This window comes from Bufo gargarizans, chromosome 11 (assembly GCF_014858855.1).
Source record: "Bufo gargarizans isolate SCDJY-AF-19 chromosome 11, ASM1485885v1, whole genome shotgun sequence".
NCBI lineage: Eukaryota > Metazoa > Chordata > Amphibia > Anura > Bufonidae > Bufo > Bufo gargarizans.
Genome location: NC_058090.1, coordinates 5,290,603 through 5,310,745, shown reverse-complemented (window position 1 = coordinate 5,310,745; position 20,143 = coordinate 5,290,603). Strand labels below are relative to the sequence as shown.

Sequence of the window (20,143 nt, the reverse complement as noted above, 5' to 3'; positions counted from 1 at the left end):
CTCTGGGTGCGGTTTCAAAGCAATGTAAACGTCTTCGGGGCTGTATTCTCCCTGGGGCACAATGTGTGAAATAAAAAAAGTAAAACTAAATTTAAAAAATAAATAAAATTAATTAACAAAAGAATATTTAAAAATGTTAAAAAAAAAAGAACATTTTTCCCTTTTTTTTAAATAATTTTTTATTTTTTTAAAATAAATACTAAAATAAAAATTATATAAAAAAGCCCAGTGCGGCACCAAAAAAAAAAAAGGGAAAAGAAAGTTATGGCTTTTAAAGACGCACGTACAAAAAACAGACAAATGCTCCTGGTCAGGAAGTGGTTAAGGTGTCACGTCCAGTAGAAAGCAATTATATCAAATGGCCTTGCGTTCCCCGTGCAGTGACTGCTGGCAATTCATTCATAAACTCCTAGTAGGAATAATAGAGGAATGGCACAATGTAGTCATAAGATTAGATGCTATTGTTATTGAATAGGCAATGAAATTGGTTCTATAAGACCTGTCAGGAGAGGAGACCGCGCCCAAGATTCTCCTTTAAGAAACAAAAGGAGTGACTCAACTTTTTTATTATCCCCCCAAATAAACATCTCTCCCCCCAAATAAACATCTCTCCCCCCAAATAAACATCTCTCCCCCCAAATAAACATCTCTCGGTGCAGGATCTCACTAAGATGTGATAGCACGGCTGTAAAATGTAATGGATATTATTTGCTTCCTACATCTCCGGGCGACATATAAACATTTTTGCGGTTTCCATGTTTTATGTACAGGCGGTACTTTTCCAGGAATAATAGTTCCGTTTTTGTCTTTCCAATCTCAGAGGTCATTGAACACAGCGCCGAGAATAATCCCATGCTGAAGGCAATACGGTATGGAACCAGACTAATGGAACAAGAGGATCGCTTTTCAGCTTGTGCTGCCTTCACTGGGGTTAACAGTCCTCTTATTATCACTAGAGGACAGGATTACAATAAAAGGGAGATAACCCACACTCTTGCCATTGGAAATAGACGATTGACCGGGCTCGCCTCCTCTACAAAGTCAACTGTATGCATGTTGTAGAGCAGGATTCAGCAACCTCCTGGCACTCCAGCTGCTGTGAAACTACAACTCCCAGCATGCACACTTACTCAGCTGTTCTTGTAACTCCTATAAAAGTGAAAGGAGGAGTCTGGGAGTTGTAGTTTAAGAACAGCTGATCCCTGTTGTAGAGCATGCCCGCAACACTTTCCCATAGAAGCCAATAAGGCCTCTTGCACATTCTGTTTACATTCCGTATACGGAACCATTCATTCCAATGGGTCCGCAAAAAAAAACAACGAAATGTACTCCATATGCATTCCATTTCTGTTTTTCCGCTCCAGTTCAAAGATAGAACATGTCCTATTATTGTCCGCATAATGGACAAGGATCGTACTGGGCTATCAGGGGCCAGCTGTTCCGTTCCGCCAAAAAACGGAATGCCCACGGAGGTCATCCGTATTTTTTGCAGATCTGTTTTTTGCGGGCCACAAAAGCACTGAAAAAGCCATACGGTCGTGTACAATAATCCTAAATAAGTAGTGATAGGAGGACTAGGATATGTTTGAAGTAGTTCTGCTCCTCCTGCCCCTGGGCCGCCATCACTGCAGATGTCACAGAGCATGCCCACAACGCTCTTCATACTACGGACCTGTAGATACTACTTGTGCTGCCATCTGGTGTCTTACATCATGTATTCTCTTATAGAAGCATTGCTGTGTAATAAAATAAAAAAATTCTCGCTACTTCCACATGAATCCATTAGAAAATAACTCCTCTGTGCAGGGGCGTAACTATAATTCATAGGGCCCCACAGGAAAATAAGGATGGGGCCCCCACCACCTAGTGTAAGAAAATGTAAGTAGCATCATAAGTAGCAATAATTAAAGGTATGTATAACAGCGCCATATATCAGAAAACCCACATTATAGCAAGAGGTACAATGTTCTTGCAGTTGATTGGGTTCCCCCTCCCCCGACCTCTGGGCACCATAGATTTGTGTGGGTGCCATATTACAGTGAAAGTGTGGTATCAATACCCCCATCCTGTATAATAAACCTCCCACGGAGGGCACGATGGCTGCTTCTCAAATAGGAAAAAAAAAAGAAACCGCCATACAGTGCACATACTGAAGCTGCATTTGTAGGGTTAGTATAGAGTATTCTATTCAGGTATTTTCTTACAGTTTCCGGGGTTTTGTTGGATTTTAGATGCACATTATAAAGAGGTCAGTCTCCCAACAGAATATTAAGGCTTTGCACAAGAGGATGAGGCCGTAATTTACGTTTACAGAGGATTTTTTTCAGGAAAATGCTCTTTAAGACGCGACGGAGCTCCGTAAGCATTAACCTAAACGTGAACTTTACTGCTGACTTTTTCTTTTATTTTATCCTCCTGGAAAAGAAGATAAAGAAGTCATTTTCATGGGGACGGGGCGGCTTTTCCTGCCTTTCTGGAAGAGACTACAATGCCAGACAAAGATTAATGACCTGCAAAGTGTAAGGTTTTGAAATAAATGTTACTTATTACAACCGTGGCTCCGAGACAAAAAAGAAAGTCATCAGCGCGGCCGCCGCCCGCTAATTGATTCCAGAAGTTTGCTTTATAAGTCTAAGCACTTTGGAGTCTTCTCTGAATGCGCCGGGGCCGTGTGACAAGTGTGACAAGCAGATAAGCCCCCAAGCTCTTGTTTGCTGCGACAAGTGAACGTCTTCTCGCAGAATCAATCTAGGGGATGCGGTCGGTATGTTAGCAAACCCACGGGCGCATCGCAAATAAAATAGCGTGCTTAAGCTTTCAGCAAACAGATGAGGAAAGACAAGTCCATGAACGAAGAGGAGCCCGAGATGTGTCAATAGTGGAAGCAATGCAAAAAAAAAAACGGCGTCTATGGAGCGCTCGAAGGAGGGTTTGTCAGGTGGAAGGCTGTGGATCATACATATCCATGGCCTATACACTGCTGAGCAAGCTTTTGTCGTGCAATCCTATTGAAGCCACATACAGTATAGCAACAGCCGATGTCAACGAGTAGATTACACCAGCTATAGTCCCAGCAGTGGTCGATGCAATGACGTGGAGGTATGCACCAACTGAAGTTCTGCAGACTATGGACCTGCCAATCTAATATGTATGAGGATGAATTTCAACATGCCCGATCCTGGTCTCAGAGACACAAGCTACTGTCAGAGGTATTTGGCCGCAGCTTACTCTCCACACCCAGTTAAGAACACATGCATACTTAGCTCAGCATGCATATACATAGGGAGGGGGTGAGTTGGGAGCGATTTTGAATGTGCAACCACCTTTTGATCCTTCCATCTACTCCTCTTTTACTATATGGAGGTTAGCAAGGAGTGGACAGGTAGCTGAGGCAGTGGAGTAACATATGACTGCAGGTTCAGACTACATGCAATGTTTACGGTGTGTGTAGTCTGTTGCCATGGAGACACATATGCATGTTTTGTACCTGTGAACAGAACACAAGCCAAATCCATATGTGATTTGTTGTGGAAATTTTATTATGCGGACATTTTATTTTAGGATGTGTGTGTTTTTATAGATTGTCATCTGTCTCCCTGTGTCGGATTTAGCCAAAGAACGCTCTAGCAGAGGGTACTTTGGCTGAATCGGGACCAGTGGTAAAACCGTCAGTATGAAAACCTTTTCATGGGCTTGGAGACATATCTGCTTTAAGACATGCATATCTGCCTTGTCGGTATACTCGTACCGTATACTGACAATAGCCGTAGCAATGTCTCGCAGATAATCTCAAACCTATAAGAACCAGTAGAATGATCTTTATTAGATACTGATCACTTTTGAGCAGTATTGAATGAGGTCCATGCTGACAGTAATGGGGGGTGGGCAGCGACATCGGGCTGGTCAGACAATGGACAGGACATGATCCTTCCTTATACAGGGATGGGGTGTGTGCATTGTCTGTCCAGCTACATTGATTGCCCCTCCCTTTCCTTTGTCATCACTTCCTGTATGTTATCACTTCCTGTATTCTTGTCTTGGGCCAGCCCCTTTTACACCTTTTGTGAGTAAATAAAAGTAACAGGTTGAGCAGGGAGGAGAGGAAGAATTCAATCAAGATGGTAACAGCTGGGTCTGTCTCTGACTGCGGCTGAGGGGAAGGGGATTTACCTTTTTCCTTACACAAACTTTGATGCGAGCAGATTACAACTATTAATATTTCTACAACAGATTATTATATGTCTTTCCGGCCCCGAGTTAACATCGGACTATTTTTGCCTTGCAGATCCTCCTGCCGTTGAACCAACCTTTCAAGAAATCAGACAAGGTTTAGGTACCAGCGTCACCATGAACTGCAGGGTCTTGCGAGCTTACCCCACGCGGGTTCTCATGTATGAATGGAGACTGGGGAGCAAACTGCTAGAGAAGGGGCAATTCGACTCTCAAGATTACACGGAGCTGACTGTGAACATCCACGCCAAGGAAAACTACGGCACATACAACTGCAGCATCATTAATGAGGCCGGATCTGGACGGTGCAGTTTTCTTGTAACAGGTACGCCCCCTCAGGGTAACTTCTGCTGTTTCCACGCTGAACGGATTCCATGTTGAATCTGGAGGTGAATTACCATTCGATCCATAACGTTCACAATATAAAGTTGACAAACAAGTTGCATCATGTTCAAAATACTTTGCTGAAATGATTTTGGGTGGATTTGAAGGATATCTTATGTCTTATACTCTGTTCATACATAGAGCAAAAAATGTCTCCTGATTGCTCTCTAATAGTCTTCCATCTAAATTCAGAACATCCCATGTCTTAATAGTTTGTGTACAGGAGACCCGTCCTTCCATAATGCTGTGCAGACAGTATTTCTCATTTAACTTTCTATGTGAACAGAGAGGAAAACATTGACACTCAGGATCAGTGCCAAATTTGTAAATCAATGCATTTTAGTAAAAAAAAACAATGCAAAATGGCTCAACGTTATGTACAGTATACACGTGTGTTTAAAGACTTCCATACAATCCCACATAATACGATCGGTATTACCGTGAATTCAGAGATTCGGGAATAGATAGGCTTAACATGACTTAGGTGCATAAAAAAAAGTTTATTAAACTATGATAAACGATATATACAAAATATAACATATAGAGTAAAGTAAGTAACAGTCACCAAAGCCAAGGACAAATGAGCCAGCTTCCCATCGACCAGTCCCCAACATGGCACCTGGCCTATGCCCATATGAAACAAAGAGATGTGGTGATAACAAGACACATCTTACCTTGATGATGCCCTCAATGTGTCCCACTCTGTTTTCTAGCTCCTCCTAAAGATCTTCAGTGTGCAGTTACTTTAAACTTCAGGGACGCGGCCCGGTTTTAGGTACCACTGCAAATTGCAGACCACAGAACACTTACGGTCATCTATATGGACCCTAATTAGGCTCATTCCCACTCTCATTAACCAAAAGCCACAGACAAGTGCCGGGCCCCCATTCTCCAAGGGCCCCTGGCTCTGCTGGAAACCTTTACAAACAAGTTACAATCTAAACGTTAGAACTTTCCAGATCAAAGAGAAGCGAATATCTCCATCCGTATCTCACAGAAATGGCGCGGTGGATGAATAGAAATATCATCTTTATGACCTCCAGTAAAATCTAAACTACATTATCAGGAGAATAAATACGACTGGCGCCATCCCGCTCCCCGGGAAATTGGATTTTTTAGGGTCATTCTTAAATTCGAGCTAATATATAACATTATTTGGCGTCATTTGTTTTACTTGTAATTGGCGACCAGCATGAAGGCGGAAGATCTGGAGGGATGTTTAGCATGATAAGCAATAAATTGAGAGCAATTAGGATATAATTGATGTTACATGTGGATAGCGGCAGACTCTGCCGAAACGTCTCAGCTGTGTAAAGGAAATTAATGACAGGCTACAGACACCCTGCTTTAAATGTGCCGTGTGGCGGAGATGCAGGATATTGCCTGTCATGAGCACTGCGGAGCACGGACTTAAAGGGGTTGCACAGGATCAGACAAATATGACTTTTTCTTTAATAAATAGTGCCAAACCTGTTTACAATAGCAGCTCAGCCCCATTCACTGCAATACCAGACACAGCCCATGGACAGGGTGGTGCTGATTTTGGAAGAAAGCAGCCATGTTTTTCTAATTTCATTTGAGCGAGCAGCATTTTGGGACAGGGTACGGCCTCTCTATTTGCCTCCCCCTCAGGTTTCCACCCCATTCATCACCCATCATTATAGATGCAGCATGTGCCCGATTGTCCTGTAACACGGATGCTGTGACTTGTCTTCTGCATCTACAATGTGTCATTCACCCCCTGTATGTGATAGGGACAGAGCAGCAGCAGAAAGGATGCACCTCCTGAGCTGTGATAAGGAGAGAGCTTCAGCACAAAGGATGCCCACCTGAGCTGTGATAGTGAGAGAGCAGCAGCAGAAAGGACACATCCCCTGAGCTGTGATAGGGAGATAGCTTCAGCACAAAGGATGCCCACCTGAGCTGTGATAGGGACAGAGCAGCAGCAAAAAGGATGCACACCCTGAGCTGTGATAGGGAGAGAGCTTCAGCACAAAGGATACCCACCTAAGCTGTAATAAGGAGAAAGCTGCAGCAGAAAGGACCCCCCCCCCCGAGCTGTGATAGGGAGATAGCTTCAGCACAAAGGATGCCCACCTGAGCTGTGATAGGGACAGAGCAGCAGCAAAAAGGATGCACACCCTGAGCTGTGATAGGGAGAGAGCTTCAGCACAAAGGATGCCCAACTGGGCTGTGATAGGGACAGAGCAGCAGCAGAAAGGATGCCCACCTGAGCTGTAATAAGAAGAGGGCTGCAGCAGAAAGGATGCCCCCCCTGAGCTGTGATAGGGAGAGAGCAGCAGCAGCAGAAATGATGCCCACCTGAGCTGTGATAGGGACAGAGCAGCAGCAGAAAGGATGCCCACCTGAGCTGTAATAAGGAGAAGGATGCAGCAGAAAGGACACATCCCCTGAGCTGTGATAGGGAGATAGCTTCAGCACAAAGGATGCCCACCTGAGCTGTGATAGGGACAGAGCAGCAGCAGAAAGGATGCACCCCCCTGAGCTGTAATAAGGAGAGAGCTGTAGCAGAAACGACATGTCCGCATAGCTGTGATAGACAGAGAGAATCAGAAAGGACATGCCCCTGAGCTGCCAGCCTGAAAAGAATCTATCAGAGCAATTGGAGTAATGAATGGGGAGATCTCTGGATCCATGTGAGGTCCAGGGCTGGTTCGAGCTTTGTCAGAAAGAGATTATGTGCTATATAATGTCTGATTTTCATATTTTTTAATGGTTTTATGCAGTTAGAATGTACTCTGTCAGCCATTGTACCTCAGTCCTCCTACACAAGTGACTGGCACTGAGCTGTAATACCAGACATGGCCCATAGGGGCAGTACACGGCTGAATACAGATCAGCCCCCTAGTGGTAGAAATAGGAAGGTAAGAAATGAATCACTGCAGGCTTATCTAGTATGTCAGTAAACCTCAGTTCTCAGTTATGCTGGTTACAGGGTTCCTCTAATTAGTCTAATTTTTAAAACACAATAGAATTATCACAGAAAGGTTATAGCGTATGATAGAAATCCACAATGGATGGTGAAGACGCATTTATCCCGACAAGTTGACAACCAGACGTGATGAGGATGTTTTTCCGGGGACTGTATGTTCTGCAGGTCTCCATAGACTGACGAAGGAGGAGAGGGGAATCTTCAGCCTGAAGGCCCAGCACTTCCCCGGATCAAGCCGAGCGTGTTAGTCTCCTTGTCAGGAATCACACCGGTCTGCGGAGCTGCAGGCGTTCTGAATATGCTAAACAAGGACGTGTTTCTGAAGAAAGTCATTTTTTCCTCTTTGATCTTGAGTTTAATTCAGACTCTCGATATAACTGAAGGTTAAGCAGATCTAAAAATACGTTTGCATTAGACTATGGTGGATCAAGGCCCTGGGGGGTTATTGGACCGCCTGTAGACTTACAAGCGATGGTTACCCATAGCACAAAGTCACGTTGCGCCAATTTCTAAATAAAGAAATGCACCCCCTGTTGGGCACTGTTCTATGTAGCCGCAGTATTTGCATATACCGGGGGTGCACAATCTTTTTGGGTCCAAGGTCTTCACTGTGTCCTTTCCATGGACTGCGAGGGTATTTCCATATATTCCGAAAGGGATTGGTGGGAGTTCTATCTCTGGGACCCCCATAAATCATCTCCTCTATGAGCCAAGGACCCCCATTCTCCCAATATATGGGGGCTCCAGATTATCCAACTTATCGGCTTGGCTATTTTTGGTTTTCCTGTAGAGATAAATGGAGCGGCAGGAGCGGCAGTGCTCGACATGCTGCTCCATTCATTCGAGTGGCCCCCATGGTGATCGTTAAGGGTGCTACCACTGGGACCTAATAATTATCCCCTATGATGTGGACAGAAGATAACTTGCTACAACCAGAATACCCCTATAAGCCCTCACAATAGATTGACGTTTCCTATATTTGACAGATCACTTTTCAAGGCAAGATTTAGGGGCTCGATGCGTAGGGAAATGATTGGGAACGAACTGTTCATTTTCCGATCCAAAAATCTGGAGGCAAAAAATGCAGGATCCATCACTGACAATAGAAGATGGAAACAGCTCACCTCCTCCCCCTCCCTGCACAGTGAAGTCTTACAGAGCATGCCCACAAGACTTCTCCATAGAGTCCTCTTCTGAAGGAACATAGGTCCTGGAGCCAGCTGTTCAGAAAACCTTTGAACTGTTGTTCACGGCGCAGAGCGACAGTCGGGCAACATTTTCACCCCCATAATCATTAAAAAAAAAAAAACGCTAAATAAAATATTCAAGCAGATAAACCAGATTAGATAACACTGTTGGGTTGTCATGTGGCTCCGGGGCCCCAGGGCTGGGTCCAACACCATGCCCCAGTATCAGAGTAATACAGTCCAGAAGAGACGAGGTTACTTTTGGAGGATAACTCTCATTTTGGTCCCCATATGGCACATTACAAAAGATTTTAAGTTTAAGCTGATCAAGTGGTGAGTGAAGAGCCGCTCAGGAGCACTTTCTCTTTTCATGTATTCAGCTTTTAGTGCGTCCCTGTCCTTACACACTCCGTTCCATGAAAATAACATTTCCCAGTAATTTAAGGCAATAAGGACTCAGGGCTTTTACCTTAATAGCGCATCACATTTTCATCAATTTAGAAGTAATGCAACTAATTCCACTGATGGATGGCAAATACGAAGCTTAAAAGAGGCCAAATCATCATGTCCAGGAACAAGTGTGTTTGAGTATGTGTCCCAGTAATCTCAAGTCAAAGGGTAGAACATAAACTCAACAGGAGGGAAAGAGGCATCTTCCCCACCTCCCTGCAGCCTGTGATACAGAGTCCTCCCCAGTCACCATTACAACTAGATCGGCAGGAGGGGGAGGAGGGGGATGCTGCTGCAGTACCTCTTCTACTCAGAGTGTGCATGCTCAGCATGCTGTGAGTGCGGGAGGGGAAGCAGTACATGGATCCTCATCTGGAGTCTGAATGGGCACATTCAGATACAAATCCTTTGTCTTCTCATCTGAAGTATCTGTCACGGATGATATTGCATATAGCTGGAAGTTATGGATAAACATCCGACTGGCTTGATCCAAAAACTAAGGAGCATAAAGGTGACCCCTGTAAAACCCTAAGAGCTCACCCCTGACTGCTAAGCACATACAAGGGTCTCAGAGGTAGACGATTGCATGCCCTCGTACCTAGACTGTGTGACACCTGAAAACCCTACAATAGTGAGGGGACACGACCACCGGCTCCCTGCACTTAATACGGAGGGAGTCAGGGTCACCTAGAATCAAGCCAGCAAAGAATCACAATACAAGAAAGGACTTATCTGAACAAGCAGTAACAGAAGTCTCCAGCAGTGATCACTTCAATCCAGGAAGTAGTATAAACCGCAAAGTGAGGCAGTATGGGAGGGAATATAAAGGGAGGCAATTAGTGTGAATAGGTGACAGCTGGGAGAAGGAAAGGAAATGACAAAGTGAAATCAAAACAAAGAACATCATGCAAGAGGTACAGAAGAACGTCTGCCAGACCTTCTCAGAGAGCTGGCGGTGACAGTATCATCATCACTCTCATCATTCTGAAGGACTGATCTGATTGGCCAAGAGCCCAATCACAACGTGAAGAGCCGCAAGCTCAGCAAACACAGTGAAAGGCAATGTGCATTTACAGGAAGGAAAAAGACAACACAATAGGCACTCCACCTAGTACACACCTAGCGCCAATCTGATACTTATATCAATAGTGGGCATGCCACAAACAGGCGCCCTCCAGACTAGACCATCATGCTCAACTACTGCGTGCCCACTAAATGACAAGAGGAATTGAACCCTCTCTCCTTGAATAGCTCAGAGGGCTCATAGTGGGGAGCAGTGAACAGATGTAGTAGAGCTGAATTGGTTACTTGCCTGTTGTTATGGTATGCTGTTACCTGTAGTCCAACCATAGATAGAATTGTGAGATGTTCCTTCACATGGAAAGCTTTGACTGGCATTTTTCGAGGACATGTAAGTGGTCGCTTTAAATCGAGAGGTCCATAGGCATGAATTTATGGACCTGGTCTTCTCAAAATTGGTAGAGTGACCTTTTGGACTCCTTCAGACACCAGGACCTCTGTAAACCGTATTGCTGTACCCTGGGATAGGGAGATGTCATAGTATACAGGGGGCTTTTTATTTTTATTCTATTCTATTTTATTTTACTTTTAGCCTTTTATTCTGTTATTTTAATTCTACTTTACATTTTATTTAACTTTTATTTCTATTTCATTTTTTATTATTTAGTTTTTATTGTTTATTGCTCTATTGTTTGAAAATATGTATTAAAATATTGGATTTCCGTTTCAACATGCAGAATGCAACATTGTTCCATTCTTCTGTTTTTCTTCAGGGAAGGCCTATCCCCCCGAATTCTACTACGATACCTACAACCCACTATGGCAGAGCAAAGCCAGCGTCTACTCCTACAGTTTACAGTGGACTCAGATGAACCCGGACGCGGTGGACCGAATACTGGCGTACCGCTTGGGACTTAAGCAGGTGATGCCTTACGCTAAACAATACAATAACAATTTAATGGGCGCATTATTTGCTTGTCTTGAGATTGTAAGGCGAGTAGGCGAGTACTCAAGCATCAGGAAGGATTCTGGAAAGGGTAATCATTCCTTCTTACTCGCTGTGAATTGATTTCTTGGTTACGGATGTGCTGTGCAGAGCAGGAGATACGACGGACAGGTTTGCAATTTAAAGACCTAAAAATTTAATTACATTTTGAGATAAACTTCAATCTGCAGGAACTTGTGTGGAGATGAAAGCATACCTCTGAAGTACAAGATGGGTGCATTCAGATACGAACCATGTTATGCACGCAGATTCTCATCCGGAGTCCGCCATCATCATCCTGAAGGACTCTCGCTGTGTGATAGATGTATGAACTAGGATAAGGACAGGAGGAGACCTGCTACCTAGGGTATGGCCACACAAAGCGGCTATGCTGCGGTCAAGAACCACCTGCCCAAATAGCCCTCAGCCTCCTTTCATTTAACTAATGAAGACCATACTGCATAGTCACCTTCAATACCGGGTTCAGAGATGAACCCAGACATATCCCCTTCCCAGGCAGCCCCTCTGAGATGAGCATCAGAGCATTTCATGCTCCAATGGTCTCCCTTGCCCTGCATCGCGCAGGGCAAGGGCTGTTTGTTTACATTTTTACACTGCTAGGCAGAGGCTTCTGCCTAGCAGTGAGCCCAGTGATGTCACAAGCACTAATGGTGCTGATGATGTCACTGGGAACACTGCTAGGCGGAAGCCTCTGCCTAGCAGAGACCTGGTAGGTACCTCACCGGATCTGCAGAAAAAACACATACCCCGCGCGATTCGGCGCAGGGCAAGCGAGAGCATTGGTGAAGAAAGGGATGCCTGGGTAAAGAAGGGGATATGTCTGGGTTCAGCTCTGATCTCGGATAACACATTAACAATTATTAATGCAGTGCGGTCTTCATTAGTTAAATTAAAGGAAGCAGTGGGCTAATTGGTGACACGGTTCTTGACCGCAGCACAGCCACAACCTGACCGGCCACAACGGCCGTACCCTTACTTAACTCCCCCACTCATCAGCCCGAGCTCTGTTTGTTCAAGCAGAAAAGTACAATATTGTTTTGAATGAGTCCTGATCTGAGTGTGTGAGTGCAGAGGGCGCACTTCAGAGGGCTCTTCTCAGGCTAGAATGCAGCTAGAGCTATGTTCTTGGTCTGGAGGCTCTAGTCACAATATAGCCTGAACTAGAGCAGGTTGACTTGAGATCCGCTTGTGCTGCATTTGCAGATATCGCTTCAGCGTGTCTGGAGAACAATGAGTGCGCTGGAGGGGGGTGAGCAGAGAGTCTTCAGAGAGAGGAGGAGACCTATAGACCTTCCTCATGTCTCTGTAGGAGTTTAGACATCAACCCTTCATATTATAAATAAATCCCCAAAACGATGGTGAAATTGCTGTTTTTCTTGTCCCCCCAAAAAAGTTATAAATGTTGAAGTACAGAGAGGAAAAAATAAGTCTAAAATTGGTTATATTTCTAACTAGCTAAAATGCGCTTAAGTCACTTTTTAAGTTGTGCACCAATTATATTTATTCGAGATATAAATCCTAAATCTGCAATAAAAAAAGTGATATTTTGGGGAGAGTTTTTTCAATGTGACTGTTAGGAGGCTAAAAGAGGGTCTGCAGAATTAGAAAAACATAGTTGATTTCTTCCAAAAACAGCACCACACCTGACTGTATGTTGTGTCTGGCATTGCATCTCAGCCGCATTGTAGTAAACGGGGCTGAGCTGCAGTACCAGTTACAACCTGTAGACAGATGTGGTTCTGTTTAGGAATGAAAGCAGCCTAACTCTTCTAATTCTGTACAACCTTTCAAGCAAAATGTGTTACAGAGGGCATTATGACCTATTCCCGGGCAGTTAATGAACCGGCAACAGCATGCAAATCTGCAATAAAAATATCAAGTATTAATACATTGCATGCAATTGACATGTGATGACCTTTACCGCCATCTTTCTGCTCGTAAAATTAGTTATTTTATTAGCTTGCTCCCTAGGAGGGACATGTCTGCAACAGGGACGCATAAACTGTGACCTCCTAATGGGAGGAAACTCAATGATTCCCAGGTTGTACCCAGAGGTTTCAGCAGAAATATGAGGCCGTTACGGCAGAGGTGACTTTAGTCATTCAGTTTCTCTGTTTTCAAGACATTGTATTTAACTATTATGTAGGCAAAAGGGAGACATTGCGTTATGTTTTGTGCAAGGCCTGAGAAGTGGGGAGGGCATGACACAGGGGTTCAACAAGCAACAAAGAGAGAATCCCTGTGTCATGCCCCTCCCCTCTCAGGCCCTGCACCAGGTATGACACAATGTATCATCTACAGTGTCCATTGCTTTTAATGGTAGCGGTATACATTCCTGTGCACTGAACTCCCCCCAGTGGTGGCTACAGCCAGACATTTTTATCAAGTACTAAAGAGAAGCAGAAGATTAAGAGCTGCATGCGAGGAATTGATCAATGCTAGTTGTCTGCTGGAAATACATAGAGGAATATGGTTGTCACATTATTTATAAAGCACCTGTTCCACTTTTTTCTGACACAAAAGTTGAGTAAAGTGATTGAGGTGAAGTATAAAGAATAAAAAGTTCCTCCATAAAAATGTAAATTTGTCAGAAACCCTCACAAATCTCACACATACTAAGTTTTGCTGTATGAGATCTGTGCACCCTCGGCCTTAAGGTCGCTTTAAGATGCAGCTGCTTACCTTTTACTATGCAGTCATAGCAATATGTACGGCAAAATAGAAGAACATTGCGGAGACTTGAGTGTTGTTACCAGTCTCTTCAACTATACTGGCCTGATGAAGGGCTTGTGGCCAAAACGTTGCTTTACATTCCAGTATGGATGAGGCTGCGCAGTAACGCCCCATGTAAGAGTATGCGGACATCAGCATTGGACTCCGCCAAAGATTAGGTCATATTGGATGTAAAAAAATTAGCTCTGGATGCTGTGTTTTTTCCACCACTGACACCTCGAATGACCACATTGTAAGTCATTAGATGGAGGCACATAACTAGGGTCAGTTGCCCTGTATGAACACCATACTCATGAATACTGCCCCCATCTGTCTGATATATTAGCCAGCATCAGATTGCTCCTATTATATTGTACTGACGTGACTTTCACCATAATATGGGCCTATTATTTTGCACCGACTTTACCGTCACTATAATATGCACTTGTTACATTGTACAGACTTTACCTACCCTATAATATTTATCTGTTACGTTGCACCGACTTGACTTTCACTATAATATGCACCTGTTGCATTGTACTTACCTTTACCATACTATACATCTGTTACATTGTACAGGATTGACCTTCGTTGTTATACAGCATGGTGCTCACATTCTCCCTTTGTTGATCCCTATACTTACTGCTCCTGCTGCATCCATTTTGCCTGGTGCGCCTTTGTTTGTCTTACTTTGTATACTGATGGTTTTCTTTGCCCTCTTTCCATAGTTTTCTTTTTATATATAGAATGTTTACATGACCTTTGTGTCATGTAAAGTAATAGCGATTGCATTAACATTCATTCCTGCCGATATTGGTGAATGCAGCAAAGTAAACATTCTTCTCGATGTTTTGTAAAAGCATCAGGTAAGGATTTTCCAGGGAGAAATTAACACATTAACGTGTGCCCATCCGCAAAGGTAGAATAAATACCCGACAAACAGAAAGCTTTTAGTAACAGTGCATTTGACTGTCAATGTTTTCATGAAGTACTGACATAATGTGGAAGCACTTTCTTCATGTTCTCCAGAAGACAGCTAAGGCTGCCTATAGGAAGAGCAGGATGTATGGCCATGCTGTGCACATCAGTCCCTAAAGCCTCCTTTCACATGGCAAGATAAACAAGCGGAAGAAAATAAGAGCAATTAATGGGAAAAAAAAAAAGTAAAGTACCCCCATCCTCTAGTTTATACTGTGTTCCTCAGAATTTCAGATCATATAATACCTTTAGCTTGTTCCTGGGGTTCTGCCATCCATAGATCTCTAGAAAACAGGTGACCTGACCAATGACCCAACTTGTTCCCTCAGTTAAATTTCTTTGGGGTGTAGTCTGTGTTCATTTTGCTGTTTATTCAGAATTTTTTGGGGTATCTGAATTCACTTTGGGGTCTGATCCTCGTTCTGAATTCACTTTGGGGTCTGATCCTCGTTCTAAATTCACTTTGGGGTCTGATCCTCGTTCTAAATTCACTTTGGGGTCTGATCCTCGTTCTGAATTTACTTTGGGGTCTGATCCTCGTTCTGAATTCACTTTGGGGTCTGGCCCTTATTCTGAATTCACTTTGGGGTCTGGCCCTTGTTCTGAATTCACTTTGGGGTCTGATCCTCGTTCTGAATTCACTTTGGGGTCTGGCCCTCGGTCTGAATTTACTTTGGGGTCTGATCCTCGTTCTGAATTCACTTTGGGGTCTGGCCCTTGTTCTGAATTCACTTTGGGGTCTGATCCTCGTTCTGAATTCACTTTGGGGTCTGATCCTCGTTCTGAATTCACTTTGGGGTCTGATCCTCGTTCTGAATTCACTTTGGGGTCTGATCCTCGTTCTGAATTCACTTTGGGGTCTGATCCTCGTTCTGAATTCACTTTGGGGTCTGGCCCTTGTTCTGAATTCACTTTGGGGTCTGGCCCTTGTTCTGAATTCACTTTGGGGTTTGGCCCTTGTTCTGAATTCACTTTGGGGTTTGGCCCTTGTTCTGAATTCATTTTTAGGTCTGGGGTCTGAATTCAGATTTGTGTTCTGGGGCATGGTCTTGGACCTGAATTAATTAGGAGCATAAATGGTTCGATGTGAACCAATCATGAGTTTTTAGGCACCTAAACTGGCACCATTGTGTTATACTGGTTGGGGATGGGTTAAGAAAGAAGCCCTTCTACATCCAGTACTCTCTGATATTGTATTGTTTATAAAATTATCTTATAAAATAGTGTGTGCTGTGCACTTATTACCAGTAAAGAGTCACGAGGGCGTTGCCTCGGTCCAGAAGAGTCAGACAGTCCGGTCTCTACATCCACCCTTGTAGGCTTGATTGACATCCCCCCCGGCCACTGTGCATCACTGCCGGCCTTTTCCTAATCTCGGGGATGCCCCGTTGCCTTGCACTCCTTGGGCACGCACAGTGCAGTGAGGTGTACTCTGCCCGGCTTCATCACTGCACTGCGCATGCGCTGAGAGGTCAAGGTAAAGGGTCATCCCCAAGATTAGGTGAAGGCTGATTGTGATGTAGAGTGGACGGGGAATTTCAATCAAGCCTCCAAGGGTGGATGCAGAAACTGGACTGTGTGACTCTTCAGGATGGCAGCCCCGCCCCATGACTCTTCAGTAATAATTAGCACAAAGCATACACTATTTCATACGTAATACAGCAACAGAGGTTTATACAGTAGCATCTCTATAAGCCAATTCCTGTCTGGTATGACGCCATGGTGGCAGGTTACAACCATAAAAAAACATGACTGGTTCCCTCTCATTTAGGGGACTGGTCTGAGGTCTGAGATTATTCAGGGGGTTTGTCTGCACACAGTATTGGCACCTATTTGGGGGTTAGCCTTCTGAAGTTTACTGTGAGGGCTCAACATTTTTTTTTTTTACGGCTTGGATTGAAGGTTAATACTGGGAATCCGCAGGAGATAATTGAAAAGAAATAGATTAACCAAAGCTGATCCATCAGTCCAACTATAAAAATCTCATGAAATCTCCTTTTTTCTATACTAAGTATAAAAAAAATTAAAAATTGCTTAAGAGGCAAATTGAAACGTGTCGAAACCCCAGAAGAACGTTGTGAATTTTACATTCTCCGAGGGAAAGTGCATTTCGTTCTTTCACCTTTTTATAAATGTTATTCGCATCCTTATCTGCCTTCCCATCCGCTCTCTTTCGCGGAGCGCACAGGCCCACTTTCTCCAACATGAAACTAATTTCAAAGTTGGCAATATCAAGTCCAGACTTTACAGTATCGTTTTTTTTAGTTTTTTTTAACTTTTGTTTGCACTTTTTCTTTCATACAGCAAAACTTTAGAATACGGCATAGTTTGCAGATCAATCTGAGATAATGTTATATTCCGGGAGGGATGGGATCCGAGCTCTGAAGCATTTTATTTTTTTATTTTTATTTTAAGCACAGGGTTTTACGGATGATATAAATCATTATGATCCCTGTGGCAACCAGTCATTTGAAATTGTCTCACGTCCCGGTGCTGGCTTGATTTCTACAGGACTAAATTTTAGTCTTGAAAGCCCGGTGATAAATCTCTCAGTCTAATAGCTAAAGTGCGCTGGTTAAGAAGCCTAAATAAAGAGGGGGGTTGTAAAAAAAAAAAAGTAAATTGTGCCGCACCGTTTGACGGGGAAAAGTGTGCTGTGGAAACATAGGAAGGACGGAAAAAACTTCACCAAGCTTTTTATTTTTAAATCTACAAATTTTGGAAAATGCTTTCAAGGCATTTGATAGTGATTAGTGTTGAGTGAATCGAAGCCAATCGAATTGAGTTTGATACAAATTTTAGGAAAAATTCAATTTGCCGCGTAGCCAAATTTCCTCTTGCTTTGTAGTAACAAATCAATTTTTCTTGAAATGACAGTAAAATTTTTTTTTTATTCAAAATGATTTCATCCATTTGTGAGCTGAGAGGCCATTGTGGCCATCCATATTCAGGACCCCATTACTCCCGCTACATACAAAGGAATATGGTTTGTGACTAAATAATTCATCACAAATCCAATTTTTTGGTGAAACTTCTGCGAAGCAGCCAAATCTAATTATTTATAACTTTGCTCATCACTAATGGTGATCATTGGTGAACCTGGTGAACCTGGTGAACTGAGATTTATTTATACAGTTCTATTAGTTTTATATAATAATTAAATTTCCTTAGTATTCTCTGAAACCATCAAACTGAGCCCCTTCCCCATTCTAATGCCAGCTTTTGCCACCCAGGGAAGAAGGACTTGCCATTTGTTTGGTCCTCCAAGCCCCTTCCATAATATTTGGGACAATTTAACAATTGCAGCCCTACACTGGTACAGAGGTAGCACGAGCTATCTGTACACATGACACTATTTGAGTACTGCTGCACCATTATAACAGAAAATGAATTCTAATGCCCACTATGCAATTAGCATAGCACACTGTGGATCTGTACTCACAGTATGGCGTCATCGATATAGATTGCACCTGCTAGATCTGTCGATGCCACCCAAGAGGACCTGCACCATCTATGAAAGGGCCCCATAGTATCCAGATGGCTTCCCACCATGGTACTTACTCCCTTGGCCATGGCTACAGCAATGGTGTAGACTTTTTAGAGCAGGGGTATTTTATTTCCGAGCTTGCCTATTGAGAACAGGGCAGGACAAGAGCTACAGATGTCTCCTACCTTTCCTCTTGGCTCAAGATATGCCCAGATAAGTTGTGCAAGATGACCAGTTTTGAAAAGAAAAAAACATTTGTGGTGGTGTTAGCAATGCAAATGTTTTTCTCCAGAGCTGGTCTTCTGCCACCACGTTTCTCAGATTATCTTGAGCCAAGAGGAGAATTTTGGATGGAAGTACTCATCTGTATACAAAGTAGGCAATTACCTAGAGCTGTGGTAAAACTACGACTCCCAAGATGCACACTTGCTTGGCTGTTCTCAGAACTCCATAGAAATGAATGGAGCATGCTGGGAGTCATAGTTTCACCACAGCTGGAGTGCTGGAGGTTAGCCATCCCTGACCTAGAACATAAATTATGGATGGCAGATGGCATTTTGATAAAAAAATATTGTCCATTCAGGAGCTATCATATCAAACTGTAGGGATCCAGGAGGGACACATTGTGAAGCCCCTTCCTTGGGTATCACAAGCCCAACCACCAGTGATTGAGGTTTAAGACTACAATCTAGGAGACATGTAGGTTGAAGACCAGAAGGTCAGTATATCACATCATCATCTCTGCTGACTTCTATCAGGACAGAAACATATTGTATATCTGGATTTTCTAGAGCTCGAGTATATCTGCTGTCTTCAAAGCTAAGGGTTGAGATAGACCCACAGAGGAACTGACTCATCATGAAGGCATCTAGAAACATCAGTCCACACTCTCCTTCTTTGAAAACGTTATAGTTCACCCCTTATTTATTACAGTTTATATTGTATCTTGGACTTTTGAACACCAGGTATACAGTATATGACTCAACCTCATATTATCCGTGTGGTATCATGGAAGAAACTCTTGTTTTCAACCTTCATGTTTCAGCTCATAATGAACTTCCCCCAATGGGGCTGATGTGTCATTTTTAATGAGATGCCAATAATGATTTATGGTCTTCACCTGCAAATTGAGTACTCCCGGTGCCGATCATTGGATTTTTCTGGCTTGCTGGTCGTTTTTCAAATCTTGCTGACTCTCGTGAGGAAACCTTTCAGCTTTAAGTGATTGCACCCTTAAATTACACAGCAATGCTATCCATAAAGATTGTTATTCTGTACCATCCGGATTGTGGTACTGATAATTTATTGCCTAGTGAAATGTTACCCCATCTATAAGGATCGGGACTTCTTCTGTGGATTGTTTATGTTACAATATGGCATTTATGGCATTCTCGCTACTTGATGGCGCCATAATTGGTCTTTTATACCGATCTTGGTGATAAATGACTTGGGTGTTACAATGTAAGTTCTTCTGCTATAGTTTTTTTCATTTAGTAGAATGTGCCATTCTATCTTAAAGGGGCGGAATATGGTAAACAACTAGTACACAAAGATGAGAAATCCTCATGCCCTGTCCCGAGGCTATGGAGAAATCAATGTCTCTATAGCCTTTGTGTCCCCAGTTAGTCGCTTTACATGGGATATGGAGACATTTGTATCAGTTTATTAGAGCTAAATTAGACATAGCAATCTATTCATGGATGGTAATTAGCAGGTTGGTTATTGGACATTATAAA

At 43.2% G+C, this 20,143-nt stretch overlaps 1 protein-coding gene across 2 annotated transcripts in view; it reads left to right on the top strand.

Annotated features, from left to right (window-relative positions):
• Positions 1–20,143, top strand: part of MDGA2 (MAM domain containing glycosylphosphatidylinositol anchor 2) — a 431,166-nt gene that overhangs the window by 378,574 nt on the left and 32,449 nt on the right. For both annotated transcript variants that reach the window (XM_044272149.1, XM_044272148.1), the window contains exons 9-10: positions 4,286–4,555; positions 10,998–11,146. In XM_044272149.1, the coding sequence (XP_044128084.1) occupies positions 4,286–4,555; positions 10,998–11,146 (419 nt within the window). The remainder of the gene's footprint in view (positions 1–4,285; positions 4,556–10,997; positions 11,147–20,143) is intronic.